The following is a 20106-nucleotide window of genomic DNA, read 5'->3' on the forward strand; positions in this document are numbered from 1 at the left end:
TGCTCTACGCATACAGTCTTTCCTTATGTAACCTGGCTTTCGCTTTCTCTGTTCTTGTCACGCGTCGACAGCATACGTGAGCTGGCTCATCTGCGAAGCGCGGCACCAAAAGTTCTTAACGACGACTAATCAATAATTCACGAACCAAACAATCAACAGAAACTGATACGAAATCAAATCGAGAGATGCACGTCTCGCTCGCTAGCCTACTCCTCCTTGCTGCTCTGACTGCGGCTGGACCCATCAACAGCAGCAAAAGGAGAAATGTTTTGCGACGTGCGAACGACGAGCATAGAAAATGGGTGGTCAACGACCATAGCATACAAAGGAGGCAGGAAGGAACAGGTGCTGCGCCGGCGCGAGTACCAGAGTCAACATCTACACAAATCCTGCCTATACCTGCTTTCGGAGACCCGAGCGCATCACCCGCAGCCGTTTCGGAGTCACAGACGGCGCAACCGAGCGTAGCGACAGTCTACTCGCGAACCACGGATATGGTAACGGTGGAGACGACGGTGCAGGTGACAGCTTCCTCAGCACCATCGGATACACCGAGCGCTTCGACGTCGAGCTCAGAAGCAGGATTTTCGATCGCGGCTGTTCTAAGCAATTCGCAGCTGAATTCCGTATCACCGATATCGAAAGTATCAGTGGAAAGTGTGCCCTCTACTCCTACAGTCGAATCAAGCGCATCGGCTCCCAGCAGTATCACTATTGTCTTCGTCACAGCCTCGCCGACCTTTACTGGAGATATAGGCGGATACACCACTTTCAGCGAGACCGTGCAAAAGAATCAGTCGAATGCGCCGGACGAGTCAGCCGTGGTATCGAGTACTATTGTGCCAGTGAAAAGCATTACGCAGGGACTTGGCTCGAGTCCGGTCGCCTCAGCCACACCCACGGAGACATCAGCGGCTGGGATCGCTTCTGAGAGTATTGTCAATGGTCTGAGCTCGATACCTATCAATACTTCAATGGATCGGACATCCTGCGAAAGTACTGCAGAACCGACAGCATCGACTGCTATTTCCTCCGCCATCACAGACACGAACACTATTCTGCCAGGTCTCACCTCAACTCCAGTCAGCACAAGCGTTGACACAACGACTACCACCTTGACCCATTCTGCGGCATCACAGAGCGCGATCACCAGCTCTGACATTGCAAACGGCTTGTCTTCAATTCAAGTATCGCCATTCCCACCCTCAGCCACAAGCACCGAAGCGGCTACGTCAAGCTCACTTCTGAGCTCGAGCTCGAGTGCGGCAGTGATACCATCCTCTCAAGCGTCGGAAACGATCATTATCCCACCACAGCCGAGCACCGATCCTGCGGACCAAACAGCATCAGCTTCGCCAAGTGACAGCGGAGTCCTCACAGTCACCGGCACAGCCGCACCCTCAACACTTGCAACACGAGCATCGGCTGAAGCACTATCCTCAGCTCCCTCCTCCTCGCCTGCCGCCTCCAGCTCGACTGCCACGAGTATCTTCGAAGGCCTGACCGTGATACCGATCAGTTTGACCGGGACACCAGTGTTCGCCAGCCCTGCTTCGGCGTCCTCCTCGTCATCAGAGCAGCTACCCCTCGAATCAATCTTCAGCTCTGTCTTCGTCAGCACTTTGTCCTCCGAGGCGAGCACTACAGCGGCGGTCTCAGCTGCAGCAGAGTCAATCTCAGTAGCAGCTGCGCCCTCCACGTCAGGCACACCCGTGCCAACGACTTTTCAGACAAGTACTAGAGTCTCACCGCAATCGGAATCGCAAGCTGCAGAATCCTCAACTCGAACCAGAAGTCACCACCGCCATCACAACTCAGACGGAGAAGCATTGAGCACGCGTACAGAAATGGTAACGGTAACAGTCGACTCAGCTGGTAACCCAGACCCTGCCACCATGTCCGCTACGGTTTCCGCACAAGCAGTGCAAGACACCTCCGTTTCCTCCACAGCCCAGCGCAACGCAGACAGTACCGAGCCAGCCGTGACGAGAACGCTGATTCAGACTGTCACGGCTACAGAACGCGTGAATGTGCCTATTATCGAGACAGTGTCGAGTGTTGTTACTGTTACGCCGGACGCTGCGACGGTAACGGCGACGGCGACGATCACCGAGGCGGCTACGGTGAGTCAGACTGTTGTGGTGGGCGCGACGACTGTGACTGAGAGTGTGGTTTTGACTGCTGCTTGAGTCAGAGGAGCTTAGCAGAGGCTTTGTGAGATGCTGGCGAGAGGCGGTGTGAAGCTGGATCATAGGGTTGGGGCTGATTTTGTTGAATGTGAATGTGAATAGATACGAATTATGTTCATAGAATTAATCGATGCCTCGATGGCATACTGCTTCATCTTGATGGAGTATTCTTCGTGGGACACTATCCTGTCCAAATACATGCCGTACCATCTTGATGCCACAGACAGCAACAACAGCGCGTGTTCGTGTTTGTGTTCACGCGGTGCTCAGTGCTCTGGACTACTCGCCTGCTTCAGTATCGGATGAAACTCATATGAGCACAGGCCATTCAGCCCAACCTGGCAGATCATGTTCACCCACAGCTCTCGAGTTTAAACACAGCTTTACAAAAGGCCAAGAGCCGATACCACCACGGTGGAACATCTCAGGTATAAAGGAAAGAGGTCGCTTAGAAGTGTAGTCAGGATATGTGAGCTGAGCTGCGAGGTGAGCGCTGCACCAACCTAGCGTGCTGGACTACTGTACGTACACAGGTGTTCGGGAGGAGTAAGGTGCCTCTCTTAGACTTGCTTCGTCGATGCAGAATTAGCATGAATTAGCCTAGCTCGACAAATTAAGGTTTCGCTTGTAGATGTTCTAACCGTTTTCGATATTGGCTTGTGCTAGGTCATCATCAACAATCTTCAACTTTGCTACGGTGGCTCTGGGTGAAGGGATCTCTCCTAGGGCGGGCGGTGGGGAAGACATTAACAGGACGGATTGCGATTTCGAGAATGCGATTCATGAATACCGAATGCTTCCCGAAAAAGCACGCTCTTTCCTTGCTGCGTGGTGTTGTACTCTAACAGATCAATAATGAACATACATTAGTCTCTTGTAGCTTATGAGTGCGAGTCATTAAGTTTCGGAGCCGCCGTCTGTATGCCCCATTGCTCATGAATTCTCTAAAACTTTTATATCCTCCTCCGCATGACCCGATATCTCTACGCTTTCCCAAACGGCCATGGCTAAAGTCTGATTATAGTTGTAAAGTTGCCGAGAATGGAGAGTACAACCTTACCCACCCGGATTTGTGGAATGAAATGATGTGAGGCCAGCTCGCATGATATTAATGTCACGTTGTCAGATTGAAAAGTGTATGACCGTGATGTTGTGGTGAGATGAAGGTCGCAGCCGCTGAATGAGCCATGACGCTGTGCTCGGGCGATTACCGACACAATTATGTTTGTCGACGGATCCAAGCCAACATACGCTCAAGTGTCGGGTCTTCGTCGATCCAGTAACTCTTTCGCGCATCGGCCGTCCTAAGGTCGTTGATGACAGACTCGTCTGTGATGTTCGAAAGCTCCTATGAAGACGTCAGCAGATGCTATGCAGATCAATACCTGATCGAGCTGTGGAGTTGCGCCTTCCACGTGTGAAAGGCGATCGCGCTAATCATGTCGATCGCTGACTGGGCTGGAGACGACATACCTGTCTGAGGCGTGCATCAATCGCTCGCAGTGCCTGTGCCTTCTTCTCAGGGGGTAAATTCTTGCTGGAGACTTGTTGTCGTAGTTGGACCCATCGTATACCAGCTCCTGCGCGTAGGTAGATCTTGTGCGCCTGTCCAACGTTAGTCTACCGAGTTGCAGCATCATGATAGGAGCATTTACAGAAAAGCGCCGAGTTGATGCATCGAGGATGATTCTCTGCAACGTCGCTTTCTGCACCTCAGTACCTGGGATGCTGCCAGGTTCGAGCCCTATGTTGCCGGGATTGTAGTGACTGGCCAAAATTGCTTGTGCCTCGGCGTTGCACTGTCGTAGCACGACGTAACCATCGAGATAGTAAGCTGTCTGGTCTGGCGGGTTGGCCTCTTCCCTCGTGACCAGAGATGTGGTGTGCACTTGTAGGGTCCGGAAATCGTTCATAATCTCGAGCACTCGGAGAGCGCGAGCCTCGTTCCCTGACATAGGATTAGCACAAGTCGGTGCTTTGGGAAAGCGCTTGGACGTACTGCCGTCAGACATGTTGTTGATCGTTGTGCTGTCCGAAAGCAAGCTCAGAATAGAGAAAGCTGTGGCCTCTGGGTGTTTGTTGCTGCTCGGATGGTGAACGATGCGTCGATTCTGAGGGTGAGCCTCTGTCGCTTGTGAGCAAGCTGTCTCCGTCGCTCTGTTGGAATTCTGCCTGTTGACCTCCAAGGTCGAGGATGCATTTATCTTACATACTTCATCCGTGTTACAAAGCTTTGGTAGAGAAGTCGAATTGCTTGAGCTGTCTTGACAGCCTTGAGAACCCATGGATGCTAGAGTAATGTGGCTGCCGTCGCCGTCAACCACTCAGAGCTGGCGATGTTCATATTCCATATTGATGAAAGGGAGGGTGCGGGCCGTGGCGTTTGTTGGAAGTAGAGTCCGTGTTCCAGCTTCCGACGTTGATATGAATCAACAGCAAGTCACAAGCACGATGCCCGCTGAACGCATAGTCCAGCACCTGCGGAAGCTAGCTATCACATCGGTGAAGCTAGGAAGCTAGTCTCACAAGTTCTGCACGCAATGTAGGGCTGCGATCGGTGACGATGAGCTCGAAGAGGATAGCAGCTTCATTGGCGGCAAGAAGAAGCGGCTCTGGCAATGGTGCAGAAAGCCATATGGCATAGGGGCCCATCTCTGGTGGAGTTTGAGGCATCATGATGGAGATGAAGAGCAGCGCTTCATGATTATCGTGCTGTTATCACGAAACTGGCGACGTATCTGGAGATAGCGCAGACCAGATTCGTTAGTGGGAGGGAAACTGCAAGCACGATTGGCGAGTGTACCTTGTGATGTATTAGGAAAGGGCAGATAAGGTTTAGGCTTGGCTTCGTACTTATCCTGAAACGATTGAGCTGATCCGAACCACGTTTGCGCTAGAGCTGTGGTTCCTGGTAAATTCAGCTGGACTGTACACCATGAGTTCTTCGGTTGCGTGACAACTGCCGAGCTCTTGGCCGTATTCAGAATTCATCTTTTGCACCAAAACGTCGACGTCGGTGCAAAGGAGTCTTTGCGCTACAGTGCACGACAACATTTGTGGCGTTGCGTAGAGCCTCTTCTTTGAACCGATCCCATTCGTCCCTGAGGCCATTCTTCGGAACCTCACAGACCTACCTCAGATCTGGTAAGATCATTTCCTCCGAGAGCTGACATTGGCTTGAGGCTCATAAATAGTGCACCATCTTGCATGACTCGCACACAGAGTGCATCCACTTGCTGACCCCCAAACTTTCCATAGCTTGCCATTTGTCGAGCTCCTCCGGCTGGCAATCTCATACCTCTATTGTCACCCGGGGGTTGCTACCGCGAAATGCTCAACCCAAGCTGATGTACAAGAGACTCCCTGCTCAGCGTGCAGACCGCAACGAGAACCATATTCTGCTTCACAAGAGGTGAACCAATCACAAGGAAGAGCTCAGTCCTTCTCTGCGATGGCTTGCAATCGCTCATCAATTTCTTCCTCGGTCAGTGTACGAAACTCGGGGCTTGTCTCATCCTCGTCTTCAGCTATGGGCCCACCCACGATTCCGATCTCCAATTCGTTTTTCTTGAAATCAACACTGAGGACAGTGCTCAAAGTGGTTATGGCAAGCTCGACGATTTCCTCCCAATCGCCTGGGGCATGGTCCTTGTTCTTCAGCTTCTTCTCGAGGTGATTCAAGGCTTCTTGCTGCTTGGGGCCGGAGGCGGTCGCTTTGTAACCGACGTAGTAGCCGGCAGGATCGCACTTGTAGAGGGAGGGTCCAACTTCATCATCGAGCGATATCAGGGTAGTGGCGACACCAAGTGGTCTCATGTATGCCTGTAACAAGTCAGCCCCAAGACTCATTACCACGCAGCTGCACGTACCCTCTGAGTGTAGACTTGATTGATGTTAGCTAAGCGTTTTGCGAGCACGTCACAAGGCATCTCGTAGCCGTATTTGTATCTGAACTCTGCAGCCTCTCCTCGTGCCCGGTCCACTGATGCTCGGGCATCTGCTATCGAACCTGTCATAACACATCCGACTGATGATGAGATCTTGAAGACATGAGAGACGGATGAAGGGTCGATCAACTTGTCCTAGTTTCTGGTCAATACTTGCAGAGCATTTCCATGGGCGACATATCCTAACAGGGACTTTCTTCTGTGATAGCACCACTGCGCAGTTCTTCCCTCTCACCCCGACTGACGTGATGTTGGCAGCTGTAATGGCTTTGAAGGCATATTCTGACCATCTTCGTTAGCATAACCCATGGTCTATTGCCGGCATCGTTGCCCAGGTAGATCGAGATGCAGCAGGCACATGTTCGAAGAGGAAAGAGGTCGGGCCAAGGACAGCGGAGAGGACGTACCAACTTGATATAAGCGTCCTTGGTCGGAGAAGATGGTAATATGACGATCGTATCCTGCGCTGCCTATGAGAAGTGGTCAGCTCGGTGATGCCGAAACAATCCAAGACGGCGAAGCACGAACCGGACATCTTGACTTGTGCAAGCCAAGGGTTGTAGTACTAGAGGTTTGTACAATGTTTCAGTATACAGGCGGCTCGGAGGTAGGCAGGGTGAATAGGAAATCGTTTATCGTCGTCGTTACAGAAGTACCTGATGTCTTCCGCGATGCGATTGACCACTTCGTAGGTGCATGCGCGTTAGCAACTGCCTAGTATGCAAATGACCCAGACGTAGCTGCCTAGTCGTTGAGGCAGGAAAAGGTCTGACCAATTAGATGCCTGCCACCATACTTTGCAGAGAAAGAATGGCGATCCTTTTCAGCTCTCCCAAATCAAACCAGTAGACGGTGACAAGTTTACGCTTCGAACCACCTCCTACGACCTACCTTCTCGTTCCTGCATGTACCAATAACCACATCTCTCCGTCATGGCTTCACACGTGCCAGCCTGGAAACGGCTTGGCTTGAAGCTCAAGTACGCAAATGAAGAGCCCCAAGGTGCTGCAATTAGCCACAAGGACAAAACGCTGGCCAGCACAAGAGTAAACCATAAATCTCCGGAATTTGATGACCGTCCTGCCAAACGTCAAAGATTGGATAAGTCGGCTGGTGTGAACGGAGTAAGTCCTCACGACCAAGCACACGCCAAGGCTGAACCAGAACCGCGTGCACGGCAGAATGGAAGCCATCGCGCTGAGATGGAGGATGCATCGAAAAGCAGTAAGCAGACCACGAAACGGAGGAAGTCAGTAGCCTTTACAGACGACACGAAAGTAGACGACGGTGATTCAAGAGTCACCATAGATTTTCCGGCGGGTTCTCCCGGCCAAACGCCGAAGAAAGCGAAGACCTTGGACACAGATGCCGATCAGATGGATGTTACAGGAAGTCCATCTCCTACAACTACTGGCGATGAAGAGAGCACGACGACCAAGAAGATAAAAAAGCCCAAAACCGGGAAGAAGAGCAAGGGCAAGCACCAGCAGAAGGACAAGTCTAGCCCAGCCCTTGACTATCTGCATCAGCATCGCTACGATCATGACTCGTGGAAGTTCAACAAGAACCGCGACGTCTGGACCTTGAATCGTGCACTGGATACTGACACAATCCCGAATTCGCATGCTATGGCTTTGGCTGGGTATGTTCGCGGACTGCCAGGACAGGCTGCTGCGAGGAATCGTCTTGTCAAGGAATGCAGGGAGGCACTGGCGGAAGTCAGACTAGATGGTGATGGAAGGGACCAAGACAGAACGCGGCTGATGCATCTGCTGGAAAATACATCTGATGAAGCCGAAGCCGAGCTATTTCTACAAAGCCATTCAAGACCAGCTATTCTGCTTTGGGCACTTGGAGACAGCACTGAGGAGGAAAAGAGTGCAACTCCGACCATTAGTACGGCATCTTCAGTGGCTCCGAGGAAGAAAAAATCACGGACATCAGCACCGATCGATATCTCGAGCAGTAGCGAGGATGACTCTGATGATGACTCCTCAGACAGCTCGAGTGATTCAGACGAGCCTGGCGACACGAAGGACAAGGTGAACGGCGGGAAGGCTAAGGTGAATGGGGCAAAGGGCAAGGCGAATGGTACGGCCACCCATGTAGACGACACATCTTCATCGGGCAGCTCTTCTTCCTCCGAGAACGACGACAGCACGTCCAGCGATGAAGCGAGTAGCGATAGCGATTAGCAGGGCGAACCATAGTAACGTTCATCAGCTTCAAGTCACGACATCTATTCACGCCGATTCTGATGTCTGCTACCATATACTCTCGGTCCTGAATGTGACTAAACTCACGATCACAATCTGTAATGCACTTGCTGAGAAAGATGTTCGGAAGAGTCACAACGGCTGAAAGATGAGCGGTGCACAAATTGCCATAATCATTGCAGACTGTCTACATTGTTAATGGCTTCATCTGAATCAACGTCTCGTCGAAGTTTGCGCACCACAATGACCCCGCCATCATCGTGTCATTCGTCATAACCTCTACTTGCTCTCGTCGAACACATATGTCAAGTGGCATCGACCACAGTATTGTCGGTTGTGCATAGCAGCCATGAAGACACCAGCACCACAGTCCTGGTTGGGGCACTCCCGTCTCAGTCGCTCAATCTTGCCATCGCCATCGACCTTGTAGTACTTGAGGACAGCTAGCTTGGTCTTCTTTCGCTTGTGCTTGATCTTCTTGGGGGTGGTGTACACCTTCTTCTTTCGCTTCTTGGCGCCACCTCGGAGACGCAGGACAAGGTGTAGAGTCGACTCCTTCTGGATGTTGTAGTCTGAGAGGGTTCGGCCATCCTCGAGTTGCTTGCCGGCGAAAATCAGTCGCTGCTGGTCGGGTGGGATGCCTTCCTTGTCTGGGAACATTGTCAGTAATGCGCCTTTTGTACAGGAACCGCAGTCGCATACCTTGGATCTTGGACTTGACATTGTCGATTGTGTCTGAGGACTCAACCTCAAGGGTGATGGTTTTACCCGTGAGGGTCTTGACGAAGATCTGCATGATGAAGATCTAGAAAGCCGTTAGCGACGAAGAAGATGGTTGTGACCACTTGACATACCTCGACAATATGTCTTCCTCAACCTTCGAATGCAGGTGTTCGAGAGAGAGCGGAGACCTGGATTAAGATGTTGGAAGAAAATCAGACCAAAGTGTGACAGTCTTGGCAGCTTTCGGCATTTTCTCGAAAGGGTAGGTTCGGCGATGCTAAATTAGCCGAGCCGGCCAAGACTTCTCGGACTACGGAGCATGGGCCAGCGATTTGCCGATCCGTGGTTGCTTAAGCAACACGATGACAACAACGCTGTCTACCGGCTGACGTCTCCAGCGCAGTCTGGATGTTCTTGATACTCGTACTTCTGTCTCATCTCTCCTCGCTACTTCACCTTCTCCACATACACATTTGCTAGTCCTTGATCATACAACATCTCAAACAACAGCTACACTCAAGACAGAAAAGAACATCTGAAAAGAGAGAGGAGTCGGGAGTGGAAGGGAAGGCATAAGAAGAGTCCTCTCGAACAACTACACATCAAGAAAACTGAATACGGAACACTGCTGCTGCTACTGAAAAGAATTACAACAAACTTGCTGCCCGGTTGAGGGCTGCTTGCGCTGCGCGAGGTAAGCAACAACCTCCAGATACTGCTGCACGAGGAGGAGCAGCTGCCCCCACGGTTGAGGACGGGGACGTTGGCTGACCTCGATACAGTCTCGAACCACGGAGGACTATCGGTCAATCCTTCAGACTACTAACCATTTCGAACTCATCTCGCCTAAGATGACGTCCAATCCACCTTCATCTCTTCAAAGTCGACAAAAGCTACACCACAAACGACAACAATCGACACCAGTAGCTTTCGAAGCCATGAAGGTACCAATGCCTCCCAACTCAATACAACGACAAAGCTTGCACCGGAGAGGGCAGTCGTTTGACATGGCTCGAAGCCCAATCCGGAGGCATCAGCACCCAGGGAGCGCTGTAAGTATGAATACTAACATAGGATCAATCCAAGGACAACAAATTTTGCGAGAAGCGCAGCAGCAGAGAATCGCCAGACCGGGCCAGCAGCATGGTCAACTACAGGTTGACCCAACAGTAGCACAGCAGTGTGGGAACTTCCCCCATCCACATTCTTTTCCAGCGATGCCTTATGACATGACAATGAATGCTATGATGACCTTACCTCAGGACATGATGCAACATTCACAATATCAGAACATGCCCATGCCTCTTTCGGCAGAGTCTCAGAGCCCATACATGTTCGACGAGAACAGCCAGCACTACTTCCAAGCGATGCACCAGATGCAGGAAGCAGCTCAGATGATGCCACAGACAGACAGAAGGATGTCGCAGCCGGATCTGAGAATACAGACTGGCATACGACCGTACACACCCCAACACCAACTTCAGACTGGTAAGCCTGCCCTTCAAACGGAGATTTGGAGTCTAACTAGGTATAGCACATTTCCCCCTAACACCAGCACAAACACCGATGCATCAACAGAACTTTCAAGAGACGAAGTCGCTACAGACGTCGCCAAGGTGGCATCCACAGGACGATAATATAGTCTCACCTCGACCGGTGTCAATGCAGAAGTCGAGATCTCTTCAGGGAATCGCCGAGCACCAAGAAATGCACTCGTTCGACGTTTTTGATGCTCCCAATCTGGCAGCCACACAGGGTTCTCATAATGTACAGGAGCCAGTCAAGCAGCGAAGACCAGCACACATCAAGACGAGTTCAGTGAGCGCCGTCAAGACGGATTCCAAACAACTCTTTGGTGAGATCTCCGGAAACCCACTTCGCCTTGAAGAACAATCTCAGCCTACCTTATCTTCCAGCAAAGGTCCATCTTCACCTACGAGGCCCGCCCTTTCACCCCGAAGAATGTCAATCTCCGATCTCAACCTTGAACCAGGTATCAGCGCTTCAATTGAAGAGACGAACGTCACGCTTGACGAGATTGCTCAATTTATCGACGGACCAGACTCAGAAAACAAGTGGACGTGCAAGTTCGATGGGTGCGACAAGAAATTCGGGCGGAAAGAAAACATCAAATCACATGTCCAGACTCATCTAGGCGACAGACAGTTTCGGTGCGATCACTGCAAGAAATGCTTCGTGCGAGGACATGACCTCAAAAGACATGCCAAGATCCATACTGGCTCGAAAGCTTACGCGTGTCTATGCGGTAATGCATTTGCTCGTCACGATGCTTTGACCAGACATAGGCAACGTGGCATGTGCATCGGAGCATTCGAAGGCATTGTCAGGAAAGAGATCAAAAGGGGCAGACCCAGGAAGCATCGACCAGAAATGGATGACCGTGTGAACAAGGCTTCTCGAACTCGTCAAAGGAAGGCAGAGGGCCCAACTTCGCACCACGGTGGAAGCGATCCATACGCCTCATCAGCCTCGAACTACTCAATCTCTAGCTGGGGCTCGCCGCCTACAGAAACCTTGGACCATCTCAGCATACAAGGAGATCATCCTTCACCCAACATGACATACGACGACACGATGAACATATTCGGCTTCTCCTCGCAAGGCATGGAGATGAGCTCGCAAACACAAATTGAACCACTCAGCCAAGTTGCCTTGCCTCCGGATATGTTTTCGTACACACCACCTGCAAGCCCAGGCTACTCTACCGGAAACAAGCCAAGTCCCAACAACTACCGAGAACTAACACCTGCAGAGCTTGCATCTTTCGACGAAGAAACTAACATGACACAAAAGTCAGGGCAGCCAATAAACGAGCTCGACCTCCTTCCTGCACAGGCCTCCCACTTCTCACACCAAATGCTTGATGAATCGACACAATCGACCCAAGCAGCCATTCACCCTTCTACGGTCGATACTTTCGACCTTCCTTCCACGACCCAAGCACAATTCCTCTCGGCAACACAGGCTACGTCACTACCATCTCTATCCCACTCATCCTCTCCTCCACCACAAGAAGTCGGGCATGCTCTCGTCTTTGACTATCCAGAGGACATGAACCCTCTCCGAATGAGCACGATGTCCAACATCTCCAACATGACCTTCGGTCTTAGTGCTACCACCAAGGCGATGATTTCGGAGGATCAAAACGACAGCCAGGAGACTTCGCGAAATGAGTTCGACAGCTTCTTGGACTACAACGATGACTCCCAGATGGGAATGGGTATGAGTGTGGGAATGGACAATAGCGATTCCTTCTTCGCTAACATGTAGGAGCAAATTGGCACTGGGAAGATGAGAATGGGTTGGATATCTGAAGGTGGCGCAGGAACTTGGATTGGAATCGGAAAAAGGATGTATCAACATAGACACGAGCATGACCTGTCACGAATGAATGAGGCGTTTGATGGTGCTCAACAAGGCAGCACAACGTCGCGAGACGGGTCAAGATGAGTCGATGATACTATGGGAATGGGAGGGATAGACCTTGTCGAATCACGCGCTTAGCGCAATGTTGAAGTAGAGCAATAAGCTCCGACTGAATCAATACTGAGATAGTTCTTCATGTGCCTTTTCCTTCCATCCTTCGTGCCGTTGCCAACCATGCTTTGTGTGCGCGCTCATCGACCTGCGCAACTACAGGACCTAGTAAACACTCTTGCCGCTAGTATTACCATACTCTATTGCCTGATATCAGGGTCATAGATGCCTTTCTAAAATGGCACTCGAATTGCTGTGCTCACAATTGGAGACGTGTGCTGTGTGTGTTTCGTGCTGTTCTCTAGCGTGGTCTTCCATCTATTCAATCCCTGACGTTTGCGCCGTCTTGGAAACAGCTCCAGCAGCACTTGCCAGGATGGCCTGAGCTCGCGCGTATTGACTGATGGTGCTGAATGGAGATCTGCTGTTCAGTGGAGTGTGTCGCCGGGTGCTTCCTGGGCGGACCTTGTCGGTCTTAGATGCCACCTTGCGTACCGTACGGTGTCGGGATGTTGTGCTACAGCTCGTGGTGGTGTGGCAATACCATTCGTGAGGTTCTGGTTTGCACCACAACCCTCAGTGTCGTTAAGACCAAACGGATTCCATTGTGACGAGGCGCAAAAATGGCCTGGGCACTATAATCTGGCAGCGGGAAGTGATGGAGCTCAGGCAAATCAGCGGTGCGCCATTGGTAGCTCTCGCTTGTAGGACCTCACAGCACTGAGTGAACTGCCCAAATCATTGGTGCCATCATGCATCTGGTGCGCCGCTGTCGATCGCCTTACTCCGAGGCGCGGCATGGAGGGAAGGGAAGTGTAGGCGACCCCTGTGAAAAGCGGTATCTGTTTCTCAGGGTTGATGCGGTATGAACATCGGGCGACATGTTGGAATTGATACCGCCTGCTCAAAGTCGAGTTTGTCGAAGGTCGACTTCCAACAAAGCAGTTGAAGACAAGTGCATGGAAGTAACATGGACAGGACCTACCAAGGAGTGGTTTCTTACGCGCATTCAGCCTCGAAGGGATTAGTGTGGTGTTCTAGCACAAGCTAAGCTTCACTTTTGTTTAGGTGTTCCTAGTCATGTCGTCTTTACAGGGTAGAGAGGGGTACGTGGTGCCTGGCCTGGTTTGAGAGGGCTGGGAGGTGTGCTCCTAGGACATGGCTTGCGAGAGCTGTCATGGTGGTTCGCATGGTCAACCATCTGGTGATAGGCGGAAACTCTCAATTTCACATCAGTGATGGACGAGCACACTGCGTCGGGGGATTTCTATTAGGCTCAAGTTGACCCGTCCAAGATGGGTATCTCGTACCAGGTGACACTGAAGCAGGTCCACGGGGAGCACGTAGGCGCAAGCAAGTGGAAAGCCAGTTGCTGCCGCACCTTTCCGGAATCCTGACCACGGAGCAGCAGCAGGGCAAATCCAGGCCAAGTACAGCTCTGTGATAGTGACTCTGGCAGAGCTCATGCCACGGATTGTCGCGGCATTGCCCTGATAAGCAAGTTGGGGGATCCGTGCTTGCAACGCCATCACGTCAAGCGGATTGATCGTCACCGTCCATAAGCGGCCGTTGCATGCCGAGATTAGGTCTCTGCCGCAGTATGGTAGGTCTATGGGTTTGGGGACTTCCTAAGAGGTTCGTGCTGCGGTGTCAGTGTCTTTAGCCGTAAAGATGTGTATCCTGGCACGACGCATCTGTGGTACCAGACACAAGCCGGTGCAGGACATCAGCATCCCGTGACGGATATTGACAGCTTCGCACGCCCACAAAGTTTTGTTTGTTGGTGGTGGTAGCGATCTATTCGCTGCCATGTTAGGCGCCAGTCGTACGGTCTCATACCGGGTCCTGTCAAGAAATGTACGTAACCAAGGGCCGGCGCACTGACGCTTCTGGTATCACCGATAGAGTGTTGTGGAGGGCGCCCGTTGGCGCCTCCCCTGAACTTCGAATTCGGCCCTCCGTGCTTCAGGGTAGTCGGTTGGTGTCTAGCCGGCCCAGGATTGGCTACGTACCCGCCTCATTGTCGGCTGAGTGCCATCGAAGACTACAGAAGGGACGTGTAGGGGGAGTGCTCGGGCACAGTTTGATCGACAACGACTTTGTGCCGTTATCAGTCGAAGATAGAGTCGCAATGCGCCATCATCGTCCCGGTAACCAATTACAGCTTGCGCACCGTTCAAGCGAGTCGTACCATCACTCTCAACTCCTAGCCGCCGGCTGGAGGGCTTGTTCGAAATGTACAGGCAACGGAGTCTGCGGTAGGAATAGAGCGTAGAAAGATCCCTTCAGACCGTCGATCACCTCGCCTCATCCGAGTGATCTGCAGTATGTTATGCTGACCTTCGCGTGGCCACCCTTGACGAAGTTGCGATCTCATAGCGACGATCCGAGTTTGTGAAGCAAGTCATAGCTCTAACCCCACTGTTTCAGTCACGGAGGATCGGCAGAAGACCACCCTTAGCTTGCAGCTGGAAGCAGCGTTTTGCACCACACACTCTTGGAGACTGATGTACTTCCCTAGCACGACCATTGTGCAGCTGCAAAAGACTTGTTGAGTATTGCTGCGTGCACATACATGCAGTGAGGCGACGTGGCGAAACAGTGACCATTATATACAGACCCTGAAGAACTGCTACCGCATGGTCATACATGACTTGGCTCGACGACGTGATGCTCTGGCATGGCTGCGAAACATGCTGCCTTAGTCTGAAGTCCTAAACATCTGGTTGGTACTAAAGTAGCGGTCATGTCTGACCACCGTTCTTGATGAGAAGCACCTCAGCTGCAAGGGAGAGCTGTCCAGGGAAATGCTGAAGCTAGGTCGAAGGATAATCCATTAGGGAAAAGGGCGAACGAACATGTGTATTGTGATTGGATAAAAGGCGATTTCCTGCGACTCGGATCCACCAATGAACCGGCGCCGAGCAACGCGACTACTCGCCTCACTATGCCCTTCGGCAAGGCGCATATCGTTGGAATGAGTGCCACCGATGTCAAGGCAGCCACTAATAATGTAGATTTGCCAATGGCGGAGGAGTTGACGAGCTACCTTCGCGATTGGATTGCAAATTGAACTTGGTGTGCCAGGGTGATGTGCCCGTAATGCAAGACCATGTACTCTCTGCTTCCTATTATCCTTCTTCACGCAGCAATGAAGCTTATATAGATTGTAAAGCTCTAGCACATCTCAAACTCACCAGGTCCAGCTTCTGTCGTCGATTTCCGAGCAAAAGGAGAAAGCATTAAACATTGAGGAAACATTCATCCATCAGACAACACTTTCCACCATATCCTAGGGCACCATGACCAACTCAGCACCCGTACAGGAATACTGGCTGCCAGGGTACGAGCTTTCGAGACAAATCGTCCTGCGACAAATACAATACTTTCTTGGTCCCTCAGCAACGGTGCGGCCTTATTCCTATCAGGTACATTTTGCAAATGTTGTGGATACCGGAACAGACTGACAGATCCGCGAAGGGTAGAGAAGGATATCTGATTGTTGGGACGCCCTTGACAAAGGTATGGAAGAAGTTCGCCCTGCAATCACGTGGCTAATATCTGTTCAGCAACAAATAGCAGATCTTCGGCGACAGTCTAAGGAATATGAGCGACAGCAGACCATCCGCATGAGGACGAAAAGAACTGGTAGCGACACCGAGGAACCGGATCTGGACATCAACAGTATCATAGTCGTTGGCAGCAGTCGGAACCACCAGCACCATCGTTCCGTGCACAGAGATAGGAGATGACCCTCTGATCTGGCAGGCTGTGTCGCACAGTCTCAAACCAATACAACAATCCGTGACCCGAGCAGCAGGCCGCTCACGAACTATGCTTCCTGATGCTCAACTGACTTGAAGCATCTGAACATACGTTGGTGACGAGATGCCGTCTTTAGAACGACGATTCGCTGAGCAGGCCATATTCAATGTATCGAGCCGCATGAAGTTGTCACAGACGGATACCAAAGAGCTGGGCAGGGCGTTTGGCAGGGTGTGGTTCGAAGTCGCTGAAAAAGTCCTCGTGGAGGCCCATATCCATGGCAAGCGAAGACAAGGCGTGCCCAATGCTCGCGAAGTAGAAAGTGGTGCTTCGCCATTATGATCCTCGATATGTCGTGTATGTCCAGGGTCCGACGAGACAGGGCACGTGGTAATGTCTCTCCCCCTTTTTGACGTAGAACTTGATATCAACTTCTGGCCAGAAGCTCTCAATGCCTCTTTCTTCATACCAGGGCCCAATTTCGAACCTGATACCCCACGCTATTTTCTCTCCATCATTGAACTTGTCCATAGCCGAAGTAAGGGTGATGTCGCCGACTGGGTCCCATTCCTTGACCCGGCCGTCTACATTCGTGACTGCGTTGAAAGTCATACCCTGCTGGAGGGAGGAGGAACCAGGGTTGAGCAAGGTGAGATATGCTTTAAGGTCCGCAGCAGGTGTGCCAGAAACAGTGTTGAGGACGTGGCAGGTGATTGGGGACGACATTGTGAACAGGACTGATGTGCTTCACACAAGAGGAATCGTGGAGACTGGGTTAGGGCGGTACGATGGGAGGAGCATTGTGGTGATTATGTATCTATATCAGTCAAGCACTGCGGGCCCACGGACAGAGATATGAGTAGCAGGTCGCCGCTTCCCGAGCGCTTTGTGTCATCCGTGCCTGCCGTATTAGAACGCTACAGTGGACACAAAGACACGTAATGCACTTACGAAGAGCTCAGCTTTCTGTCATCAAACTCGACAATAGTGGTTCGTGTCTTATAACCTCTATTTCGTCTCCTCTCTTTGCTTCTAGGACTACGTTCAGGTCATCCTTGCAGAGGCTACTACTGTATTGTTCTATGTCGTATCATCACCACAATTGCCTTTTCTGTGTCCCGGACATGCTGCAACAGCCTCAACAACTTGCTCTTCATCTCGTTCGCCACCTTCGGTCAGGCTAATCTGGATCCAGAGGAAGCCGCCTTACATTGGTTTGTAGGCGGGTATGCCGAGCATTGCGACTCCTTGACGGTTGGAAGCGCGATTCCACACGTGCTCCGGTTACGTCTTCGCATGTTCCGGTGAAGCCTGGGCACTGATGGCTTTATGCTTAGTGCCATTCTGCACATGTCCACCAAGACGGCCATCAGGCCGTAGCCGGACCCGTTGTCGTTGAACAAGATGATGGTAGTGTTCGAAACAGCACCGCTCGATCAGCCAAACCTCAAGTCTCCCATCTACCTTTGGCAGGGAACAATGTCTGGAAGACGGTTTGGATAACACTATTGACCTTGGAGACAGCAGCTTCATCGTCAGTCATAACATCGTCGTTCAGACACCATTGGCCGACATGTTTGTTCCTCCTTATGGCTCTTTCGAGAAGCTCGGTCTCTGCCTGCTCAGCATCTTTGACCATGACGAACATGGCCTCTGGTTCCACGACAGTATGCTGATATTTTACCAAGGCCTTGATCACCATCTCTCTGTCTCGGGTGGCGGACTTCGGCGGCAACATCGGCTCGAGACCTTTAGCGGTAGTTGAGAGCAAGAACTTGATGAGGCAATCACCACATCTCGGCTCTCGTCGCGATAGTTGTGAGAAGATGTTCGCGGCGCTAAAGTCAGGGTTTGGGTATGATGCGTCCGAAACCGCCGAATCAAAGCTTTCAGTGAAGCATTTATCAATCTGGAAATTGTGGCACTTGACATTCTCAATCGTTTGCGGACCATCTAGTGATGTCCACAGAATGTTGACATTGGAGACAGGTGGCTCAAGTCCCGCTTGCTTCAGCATTTGTGGCAGCTTGTAGAACATGCGTTCTCTACCAGCCGCAGTACGAGCTGGCGCTGAAGCATCTCCGCCACCGAGAGCACGCTTTCCTGACTGGAAGGCTTCGATAATCGCGAGTCGTTCCTGCCAATCCAGGTAGCCGTCACCGTTGGCGTCTCCGCGAGTCATTATGAATGACCACAGCAAGGCTTCTCTAAAACGCTCAATTGCGTAGTGGAAAGTCACATACCAAGGATAGATCTGGACGCTACTCTCACCTCGAAAGCGTTCGCAGGCACCACGAATCGCCGGACTTGGGAATGAAGCCATGGCTTCTTTCATAACGCGTCGTGAGATCGAATGTGTGAAATGTGCCTGAGCTTTGCGGTCTCGCTCACCAAAGCGATGGTTTAGGAGCCATGAAGTGTAATATAGGTAGGGCTTTTCTCCGAAGGTAGGCAAGTCTGCTCTGCTGATGTCTTTGACATTGTAGTGGTCCTGCTTGAAGCCCATCATTGGTCCAAAGAGTGGCGAGAAGAAGTCTGCGGCTGAGTGCGGTGCGCCCAGGAACATATCGTCAGACAATGCTACAAGCTGGTCGACATCGGAAGGAGTGTTGTAGAGTTGTGTCTCGATGGACACTGAGTCGAATAAGGGTAGGCATTGGCTTTTGGTCTCTGCAAAGAAGTCTTCTTGCCGCAGAAGCTGTACGTTCCGACGGGTTTGATCGTCATCCCTCAGCCAATCTGGTCGCTGTGCACGGTATGTTTCTGCTCCCGAGGTCGAGTCGTTCTGCACAGAGTTGACCAGGAGCTGAATCTTGTTGACGAAGCTCTTTGCATATTTGTCAAGACTTCGGAACGAGTACCGGAGCTCATCCCAGTCTCGATAGCGATTGATGCTATGCTTGGAGATCCAATTTCCGTCTTTGTCGTTCAGAGGAGACAGAAGCTCGTATTTGCGCTTGATGTCCTTGAACTCTTGCTCGGACCCGTTCACCCCTAGTATTGTTAGTCAGCTCGCCAGCAGCACGTGAATTCACTCACAGTTATACACAAAATCGATCTTCGGCTCCGAAAGTGGTCCGTACCTCTCATAATCGAAAGTCGCCGAGGAGAACCATTCATCCTCCCATCCCTGAAGCTCAACGTCCGCAACGGCCTGCTCAAATGGTATGCGAAGTACCTCAGGTAACTGCTTTGTCTGCTCCTGTACGGCTACAGGTCGATCACCTGGCTTTCTGCCGGATGTTTCGATGGTATACTGACCTAGCTCAATCCATTGCGAACGCGAGAGCCAATGGGCGCCCTGATTGCTGTGGAATGTGCGATAGCTATCCGTCAATCTTTGCTGCAGCTCACTCTGCAAGTTGACACTGTGCAATGTTACATAGAAGAGGAAGAGACAGCATGACGCAACGACGAATCGGCGAAAAGAACGTGACCGAAAGGTATGTTGTTCTATGGGAGAATCCGGGATCTTGATCGAGAGTCGGGTTGGAGGAAACATGGTCGGTCAAAGCACGTTGTCAGACGTGTTTGTGGGAAAGATTTGAGTTCGTACATATGGCCGTTGTGGGAGGGTTCGAAAATTCAGCTCGTTAGGCCATGCTTCTGCTGAACCAATGGAGAAAATGAGCACACGACACACACGGTCGACAGATTCGGAGAAGGAACGTTGAATATGTTTTTTGGCAGACTATCAGGAAGGAGCGAGCGTTGAGTAGGTAGAGACGTTGGCAAAAGTCTCGTGCGCTCTTTCCTGGTTTGTGGAAG

The 20106-nt window shown here is 51.5% G+C and overlaps 6 protein-coding genes across 6 annotated transcripts; 3 read left to right on the forward strand and 3 right to left on the reverse strand.

Moving 5' to 3' along the window:
• Window positions 1–185: 185 nt before the first annotated feature.
• On the forward strand, window positions 186–2189 carry PMZ80_005445 (uncharacterized protein; the record flags this gene model as incomplete). Its single annotated transcript, XM_064873865.1, has 1 exon — window positions 186–2189. One exon carries the CDS (start codon window positions 186–188, stop codon window positions 2187–2189), a length of 2004 nt encoding a protein of 667 aa, XP_064730969.1.
• A 1219-nt stretch (window positions 2190–3408) lies between these two features.
• On the reverse strand, window positions 3409–4201 carry PMZ80_005446 (uncharacterized protein; the record flags this gene model as incomplete). The annotated part of the gene is made up of 3 exons (XM_064873866.1): window positions 3409–3537; window positions 3663–3794; window positions 3845–4201. The coding sequence occupies 3 exons, from the start codon at window positions 4199–4201 to the stop codon at window positions 3409–3411; spliced, it is 618 nt and encodes a 205-aa protein (XP_064730970.1).
• A 2867-nt stretch (window positions 4202–7068) lies between these two features.
• PMZ80_005447 (uncharacterized protein) lies at window positions 7069–8331 on the forward strand (the record flags this gene model as incomplete). The annotated part of the gene is made up of 1 exon (XM_064873867.1): window positions 7069–8331. One exon carries the CDS (start codon window positions 7069–7071, stop codon window positions 8329–8331), a length of 1263 nt encoding a protein of 420 aa, XP_064730971.1.
• Window positions 8332–10367: 2036 nt separating this feature from the next.
• ACE2 (Metallothionein expression activator) lies at window positions 10368–12366 on the forward strand (the record flags this gene model as incomplete). Its single annotated transcript, XM_064873868.1, has 2 exons — window positions 10368–10563; window positions 10610–12366. The coding sequence occupies 2 exons, from the start codon at window positions 10368–10370 to the stop codon at window positions 12364–12366; spliced, it is 1953 nt and encodes a 650-aa protein (XP_064730972.1).
• Window positions 12367–16674: 4308 nt separating this feature from the next.
• Window positions 16675–17064, reverse strand: PMZ80_005449 (uncharacterized protein; the record flags this gene model as incomplete). Its single annotated transcript, XM_064873869.1, has 1 exon — window positions 16675–17064. One exon carries the CDS (start codon window positions 17062–17064, stop codon window positions 16675–16677), a length of 390 nt encoding a protein of 129 aa, XP_064730973.1.
• A 721-nt stretch (window positions 17065–17785) lies between these two features.
• PMZ80_005450 (uncharacterized protein) lies at window positions 17786–19840 on the reverse strand (the record flags this gene model as incomplete). Its single annotated transcript, XM_064873870.1, has 2 exons — window positions 17786–19332; window positions 19378–19840. The coding sequence occupies 2 exons, from the start codon at window positions 19838–19840 to the stop codon at window positions 17786–17788; spliced, it is 2010 nt and encodes a 669-aa protein (XP_064730974.1).
• Window positions 19841–20106: the final 266 nt, after the last annotated feature.

This window comes from Knufia obscura (genome assembly GCF_036327395.1).
Source record: "Knufia obscura strain CCFEE 5817 isolate CBS 148926 chromosome Unknown scaffold_5, whole genome shotgun sequence".
In the NCBI taxonomy this organism is placed as follows: Eukaryota; Fungi; Ascomycota; class Eurotiomycetes; order Chaetothyriales; family Trichomeriaceae; genus Knufia; species Knufia obscura.